The sequence below is a fragment of the Salvelinus fontinalis genome, chromosome 20 (assembly GCF_029448725.1).
Source record: "Salvelinus fontinalis isolate EN_2023a chromosome 20, ASM2944872v1, whole genome shotgun sequence".
Classification (NCBI taxonomy): domain Eukaryota; kingdom Metazoa; phylum Chordata; class Actinopteri; order Salmoniformes; family Salmonidae; genus Salvelinus; species Salvelinus fontinalis.
In genome coordinates, this window is record NC_074684.1 from 3,257,366 (window position 1) to 3,266,001 (window position 8,636).

Below are 8,636 nucleotides of genomic sequence, written 5' to 3' on the forward strand. Positions count from 1 at the left end.
TAATTATCAGATTGTAAATCGCCACCCTCTACAGGAAATTAGAGACTGATTGTCGAATCACAGCAGCCGACAACACAGCAATTCTAACTCAGACCTCCCCAGGATGTAACCTGTTCTTAGGGCAATATGTAGGATGTGGTATGTATATTTAATCCCTCCATTTAGTATGATATATTACTTTACATTAGGTTACATTATGAATGGAATAGCGGTTGTAGAATATCATACGAGTTAGAGGACTTATCATAAGTTGTACCCGGTCGTACAATAGCATACAAATTGAGTGACGTAACTTACAGTGCCTTGCAAAAGTTTTCACCCCACTTGGCGTTTTTCCTATATTGTTGAATTACAACCTGTACTTTAAATTGATTTCATGTAATGGACATAGACAAAATATATATATATACAGTATATATATATATATATATATATATATATATATATATATATATATATATATATATATATATATACAGTATATATATATATATATATATATATACAGTATATATATATATATATATATATATATATATATATATATATATACTGCTCAAAAAAAGAAAGGGAACACTTAAACAACACAATGTAACTCCAAGTCAATCACACTTAGGAAGCAACACTGATTGACAATAAATTTCACATGCTGTTGTGCAAATGGAATAGACAACAGGTGGAAATTTTAGGCAATTAGCAAGACACCCCCAATAAAGGAGTGGTTCTGCAGGTGGTGACCACAGACCACTTCTCAGTTCCTATGCTTCCTGGCTGATGTTTTGGTCACTTTTGAATGCTGGCGGTGCTTTCACTCTAGTGGTAGCATGAGACGGAGTCTACAACCCACACAAGTGGCTCAGGTAGTGCAGCTCATCCAGGATGGCACATCAATGCGAGCTGTGGCAAGAAGGTTTGCTGTGTCTATCATCGTAGTGTCCAGAGCATGGAGGCGCTACCAGGAGACAGGCCAGTACATCAGGAGACGTGGAGGAGGCCGTAGGAGGGCAACAACCCAGCAGCAGGACCGCTACCTCCGCCTTTGTGCAAGGAGGAGCACTGCCAGAGCCCTGCAAAATGACCTCCAGCAGGTCAGAAACAGACTCCATGAGGGTGGTATGAGGGCCCGACGTCCACAGGTGGGGGTTGTGCTTACAGCCCAACACCGTGCAGGACATTTGGCATTTGCCAGAGAACACCAAGATTGGAAAATTCGCCACTGGCGCCCTGTGCTCTTCACAGATGAAAGCAGGTTCACACTGAGGACGTGACAGACGTGACAGAGTCTGGAGACGCCGTGGAGAACGTTCTGCTGCCTGCAACATCCTCCAGCATGACCGGTTTGGCGGTGGGTCAGTCATGGTGTGGGGTGGCATTTCTTTGGGGGGCCGCACAGCCCTCCATGTGCTCGCCAGAGGTAGCCTGACTGCCATTAGGTACCGAGATGAGATTCTCAGACCCCTTGTGAGACCATATGCTGGTGCGGTTGGCCCTGGGTTCCTCCTAATGCACGACAATGCTAGACCTCATGTGGCTGGAGTGTGTCAGCAGTTCCTGCAAGAGGAAGGCATTGATTCTATGGACTGGCCCGCCCGTTCCCCAGACCTGAATCCAATTGAGCACATCTGGGACATTATGTCTCGCTCCATCCACCAACGCCACGTTGCACCACAGACTGTCCAGGAAATGGTGGATGCTTTAGTCCAGGTCTGGGAGGAGATCCCTCAGGAGACCATCTGCCACCTCATCAGGAGCATGCCCAGGCGTTGTAGGGAGGTCATACAGGCACGTGGAGGCCACACACACTACTGAGCCTCATATTGACTTGTTTTAAGGACATTACATCAAAGTTGGATCAGTGTGGTTTTCCACTTTAATTTTGAGTGTGACTCCAAATCCAGACCTCCATGGGTTGATAAATTTGATTTCCATTGATCATTTTTGTGTAATTTTGTTGTCAGCACATTCAACTATGTAAAGAAAAAAGTATTTAATAAGAATATTTCATTCATTCAGATCTAGGATGTGTTATTTTAGTGTTCCCTTTATTTTTTTGAGCAGTGTATATAAATTAATTAGGTTTCCATGGCTGAGCAGCCGCACACAAGCCTAAGATGCGCAAGTGATTTTAGGCTTGTGTGCGGCTGCTCAGCCATGGAAACCTATTTCATTTCTATTTTACTAGGCAAGTCAGTTAAGAACAAATTCTTATTTTCAATGACGTCCTAGGAACAGTGGGTTAACTGCCTTGTTCAGGGTCAGAACGACAGCTTTTTACCTTGTCAGCTCGCAAGCAATGCCCAGTAACGCCAAGCATCAGCTGGAGTGGTGTAAAACTCGCCGCCATTAGACACTGGAGCAGTGGAAATGCGTTCTCTGAAGTGAAGGACGAATCTGGGTTTGGCGGATGCCAGGAGAAAGTTACCTTCACGAATGCATAGTGCCAACTGTAAAGTTTGGTTGAGGAGGAATAATGGTTGGGCGCTGTTTTCCATGGTTTGTGCTAGGCCCCTAACTTCCAGTGAAGGGAAATCTTAACGCTACAGCATACAATGACATTCTAGACAATTCTGTGCTTCCAACTTTGTGGAAACAGTTTGGGGAAGGTCCTTTCCTGTTTCAGCATGACAATGCCCCTGTGCACAAAGCGAAGTCCATGCAGAAATGGTTTGTCGAGATCGATGTGGAAGAACTTGACTGGCCTGCACAAAGCCCTGATCTCAACCCCATCGAGCACCTTTGGATGAATTGGAACGCCGACTGCGAGCCAGGCCTACTCGCCCGACCTCTCTAATGCTCTTGTGGCTGAATGGAAGCAAGTCCCCCCCGGCAATGTTCCAACATCTAGTAGAAAGCCTTCCCAGAACAGTGGAGGCTGTTATAGAAGAAAAAGGGAGACCAACTCCATATTAATGCCCATGATTTTGGAATGAGATGTTCGACCCGCAGGTGTCCACATACTTTTGGTCATGTAGTGTATAATAGGTCTTGGAGGTGTATCAACATATGTATAGTATGCTTTGTATGGCTCTGAGGCCAGGCTGCAGGGTGAAGTGAACTCGCTGACCCTGGGACAGTTCTATTCTCTCATGGTTATCATTAAAGAAATCTGATATGTGACCAGTCAGTCACTCATTACATTAGCGCTGGGCCTGACAAGTGTGAGGTGAGGTGCTGATCCAAAGTTTGTGTTTTGGGGGTATTCAAAAGTGTTGATTATTATTGCCACTTTTCCCTGAGGCCCCTGCCCTCAGGGCAGATAGCTGATACAAACTCCTTTTTAGATTATAAGGATGTGAAGAGTATTGGAAGCAAGGCACTAATATCTTTCTCATGATGGTAACCGCACCAAAGTGACCTTCAAAAGACTGGCCACTCACCACTCCATCACCTGAGAACACACTGGGAGGCAGCAGGCACTTATGTGAGATCAATACAGGGTTTCTGTAAGACAATATGAGGTCAACACCGGACAAAGCACACCAAAAACATTTGTTTGACTTATATACCTTGTTTGAGTATGGCGGCCTGGCGAGGTTGATGCCATCTCCGATGACTTTATCCCTAATCATGATCTTCAGCTTCAGTTTGGGGTAAATCACCAACTCCCTTCGGTTGCCAAGCATCAGGTTCCTTTGCACGCACAGATATGTGCCCCCGTTCCTCCCGACCCGGTCACTGTCCGGTTCGGTCCAAGACTTTGACCCCCAGAGTTTGGACTCGTAATGTTCCAACAGGTGGCTTTTGGGGGGTGTGGTGGGCATTGGCTCAAGTGTGAAGTAAAGCCCGGCGGCTTCCTCATCCTCGTCTTTCAGCCTTTGCACCGCGTTGTTGATCCTTCGCCGGTGGTGCGGTATGTAGACACCGATAGCATCCAGGTCGGGGTCCCCAATTTGTTTGCAAACTTCCAGATCATCATAGCCGTTATCCACGAAGGACTCCACATACTGAGAGAGCTGGAGGGTCTTCAGCCACTCAAACACGATGCTAGGTCCACGGGTGGTCATTTTGGGGAGCAAGCAAGAAGAACAAATACGAAGGAAAAAGGTTCAGTAAATCAGAAAAACACTAGTCATTCTGCTTTATTCTAATGAAAATCCTGACTGCGTGTAGCACGCTCATCCTCTCCTTGTCTCCATGTGTCCCATCTACCAACATGCGCGCTATGCATAGAGCAAGTGTTTGCCAGCTACTCGAAAGTCCCCACTCCGCAGTATCTCCACTACAATGGATAGTCCCCAGCTACATCTCAATGCACTTAGTGTCCTGCCTGCATTCAAATGAATTGAACTGATTCGTGAGTGTTTGCTGCCATCTACTGGGAAAAGATTGATTTGTCGATAACTGTGCCTCTGAGTGGACCAATGAAGAACATGTATGGGCTCTGGGACTTGACCTTGATGAGACTGTCCTGATTTTTAGGCTCAAACTTCATGATACTGTCTGAGGCACTCACTTTTAGACATAGCCGCGAGAAGTAGTAGTGGGGGGTGCGACAAATAATCCTCCCACAAAAATATATTCATATTTTTAATGATGGAATAGCACAGTCCAGCTGCCTTAGCTTCACAAGTAATCAGAATATTCTGATCAATTCTAAATAAATTATATTTAATTACTACTAAAATTCCATTAAAAACAATAGATTGAGAAACAAAATAAATACGTAGGCTACAGCAGCCTAAAAGTAGGTAAATGGTGGTTTCTTCCCTGTCTTCTCTCTGGCGAATGATGACGAAATGTAGGCTGCATGTGTGCACTGCAGAGGCCCATTGGAGGCTTGACAACTTCATAATGTTGGGAAAAAAATATCACCTGTCTGCCTTGACGTTCATAGAACTTCACCGACCTGCTCTGGTGCAGTGGAATCCAGAACGATATGTGACCACCTGGTTACAACGACACTGTCCTGCCAAGGACACTCAAACCAGAGTGGCCACCATAAAGCCCAAGAGCCTGACTCTCTCTGGAAGTTGCTGTGGCCCTGCTTGGGATCTTTAGCCTATATTGACTATTGGTTGAGGCCCGTTAGGGTAGGCTATGACAGGGTGGGGAATTAGAAATGTGAATTGGGCCAAATTGGCGGTAATAATGCGTAATTATAGATTAAACGTATCGGTGCTCATTGGCCGTTGGAAATACGCATTACACACCAAGTTGGATATCGCAAATTCACAATGAGTGATTTGGATGGAATCAGTGGCTAACTGCAAGCATAACAAAGCAATCACTAGCCTGCTATTCAGTGGAGTGGGTGTGTGGTTCAAGTCTGGGTTTAAGGATCTCTTTTCCAAGCTTAAATAAGGATTGGTGTCCCGCATGCGTAAATCAAATAAATTCTAATAGTTATTATGGATTTTAAACATTTAGGTACATATAAGTGTCTTATATTGGCTGAAAGCTTAAATTCTTGTTAATTGAACTGCACTGTCCGATTTACAGTAGCTATTACAACGGAAACATGCCATGCAATTGTTTTGAGGACGGCGCCCCACGATATTTTTCCACCAGCACAGGTTTCATACATTCACATATAAAGATTAAATATTCTTTTCCTTTTTGAAAATCTTCCTCTGATTTGTCATCCAAAGGGTCCCCGCTATAACATGTAGTGTTGTTTTGTTCGATAAATCCTTTTTATATCCCAAAAAATCTGTTTAGTTGGCGCCATCGATTTGATTAATCCACTCGTTCATATTGCAGAGAAAGGAATCTGAAAATCTACCCATAAACTTTGTTTCAACAAGACAAAATATGTTTCTATTTACTCCTCAGATACCCTAAAATGTAACCAAACCATAATATTTATTTCGGAAAGAGATATGTTCAGTAGGAAACCGATTTTAGCATGTGCGCAACTTCATCATTACGCGCGGTGACACGGATTTTGCAGACTGTGTCCTCATACAAAAACTGTTATTTCTTATTCGCTTTTTAAGTTACAAGCCTGAAACCTTGAACATAAACTGCTGACACCCTGTGGAACATAGACTGCTGACACCATCCAGGGAGCTATTTTACAATATGACCTTTCTCTTGCATTTCTAAGATGGTCTCTCTCTCAAAAAAATTCTGGTTGGTTTTTCTTTCGATTTTCTCCTACCATACAGTATCTATTCTGTTATAGTCTCCTACAATATTTTAACACTTCTACAAACTTCAAGTGATTTCTTTCCAATGGTACCAATTATATGCATATCCTGGCCTCAGGGCCTTTGCTACATGCAGTTTACTTTGGGCACGTCATTCAGGCAGAAATTGAGAAAAAATGGGCCTAACCCTAAGAAGTTTTAAAAGGATTAACATTCAAAACCATGGGCCAGAAAAGGTTGAATACATTGGCCATGCTGTCAATCCAGCATGACTTCTGCCATGTTCAAAACAACTGGAAATTCGGAACTGGGAAATCTCAGACTTCAGTGAGTTCAAGACAACAACAAAAAAACAATTATAAAAAGAGCTCAGCCTGGGATAATACGTTTTGAACGGTCATCCAACTTGGAATTCCAAGTTGGGAACTCAGGCCTCGTTCTGGAAGATCACTGACATCATGTTTTTGTCCAAGTTCCCAGCTGTCTTGAAAGCAGCATCAATCCAGAGAATGCCAGACTTTGATGACAACGTTTGCCGACAAGGACCGCCGCGCCACCTTCCTGTTCAAGTGAGCACAATGTCCAAAAATGTGTTGTATGCTGCTGTATAAATGATGTAATATGCCAGGGAGATATGTATACTGTAGCTTAGAAAGTAATACTAAGTGTATGTTGTGTAGTAAGCTGTTAGTAGCCCATGTGCCTCACCCTAATAATTTGTTCCCTTTCCCTCTCATCACTTAGCCTACTATTATGACTTGGTGGTGCACATGTAGCCTATAGCCTGTTTTAGAGAGATTTTGTCTTTTTAAAAGGCAGCAAATGAGGCTGAATGAACTGTTTCCCTGCCAGACAAGTCTCCGCTGATAACCAGGTGTAGCAGTGGTAAGGATTCCCTCCGTGGTGCTGAAAAGAAAGCGCTGCTGTCGGGACAGCTTTATGTAGGCCCTAACAGTTTGTGGGCACCTTTTGTCACCGTTATAGTGCAGTTAATGTATTGGTTAGTGTTGTGTTGTGTAGTGACATTGCTAGCATGTATCCCTACGTTTTTTGGGGAGTTTGTCCCACCATGATTTACATGCTAAAGTTACAACTGATCATACACCAAAACTCAGAGCCACTATGCAGGATATGCTATGATTGAAACAAAATATAAGAAAGACATTATCTGCTCTAATTTGCCCACAAAACAGTAATTCAAGACCATCAAAATGCATAGGCTATTCCCATAAAACGGATTGAGATCAATCAAATTATTGGCATTCAGATGTAAAACGTGAATAATTATCATTCACGATTGACAGTGATGATGGCCTGTTTCAAAATGTAATCAAATCAATGTAATAGTCCGGTGGCCATTTGATTAATTGTTCAGCAGACTTATGGCTTGGGGGTAGAAGCTATTAAGGAGCCTTTTGGTCCTAGACTTGGCGCTCCGGTACCGCTTGCCGTGTGGTAGGAGAGAAAACAGTCAATGACTTAGGTGACTGGAGTCAGTCTCCTGAGGAGGAAAAGGTTTTGTTGTGTATGAACAGCATTGTCACATAGGTGTTTCTTTTGTCCAGGTGGGAAAGGGCAGTGTATAGTGTGACTGAGATTGCATCATCTGAGAGTCCTTTAGGTGTCTCTTGGCAATTTCTACCATAAAGGACTGCTTAGTGGAGTGCTGTAGAGATGGTTGTCCTTCTGGAAGGTTCTCCCATCTCCATAGAGGAACTCTGGAGCTCTGTCAGAGTGACTTGGGGTTTTTGGTCACCTTCCTGACCAAAGCCCTTCTCCCCCACTTGTTCAGTTTGGCTGGGCAGCCAGCTCTAGCAGGAGTCTTGGGGGTTCCAAACATTTTCCATGTAAGAATGATGGAGGCCACTGTGTTCTTGGGGACCTTCAATGCTGCAGAAATGTTTTGGTACCCTTCCGGTCGACCTCATGGCTTGATTTTTGCTCTGACATGCACTCTCAAATCATGTCCAATCAATTGAATTTACCAGCGGTAGACTCCAATCAAGTTGTAGAAACATCTCAAGGATGATCAATGATCAATGGAAACAGGATGCACCTGAGCTCAATTTTGAGTATCATAGCAAAGAGTCTGAATACTTACGTAAATAAGATATTTCAGTTTTTATTTTTAATACATTTTCTAAAAAATTGTAAAAACCTATTTTCACTTTGTCATTATGGGGTATTGTGTGTAGATTGAAGAGGGAAAAAATATTTAATCCATTTTAGAATAAGGCTGTAACGTAACAAAATGTGGAAAAAGGGAAGGGGTCTGAATACTTTCCGTATGCATTGTATATACTGTATGCTACAGTAGAAACGCCAACACGATATACAGAAAATAAAGGCACTTACTTGGATAGGAACGCACACATCCAAAGGTATTATTTGTAAGGAAAACAACAATGAAGGCAATGCGAGCCATCCAGAAAATGTGCCAGGGGGAAAAAGTGTGTGATAGACTGCGCAAATGTCTGCTTACCTGATCTGTGGAAACACTGGGGAAGTGCTTGGGCTCTCCTCGAAGAGAAACGTTTGTGCAGCTCA

The 8,636-nt window shown here is 43.3% G+C and overlaps 1 protein-coding gene across 1 annotated transcript; it reads right to left on the bottom strand.

Annotated features, from left to right (window-relative positions):
- Positions 1-2,227: 2,227 nt before the first annotated feature.
- On the bottom strand, positions 2,228-4,223 carry LOC129817912 (sterile alpha motif domain-containing protein 5-like). Its single transcript, XM_055873511.1, has one exon. It carries the CDS (start codon positions 4,002-4,004, stop codon positions 3,201-3,203), a length of 804 nt encoding a protein of 267 aa, XP_055729486.1. The 5' UTR covers positions 4,005-4,223; the 3' UTR covers positions 2,228-3,200.
- Between the last annotated feature and the right edge of the window lie 4,413 nt (positions 4,224-8,636).

Coding starts and splice junctions, on each gene's coding strand:
- LOC129817912 (XM_055873511.1), bottom strand. CDS start 4,004: ATGACCACCCGTGGACCTAGCATCGTGTTTGAGTGGCTGAAGACCCTC.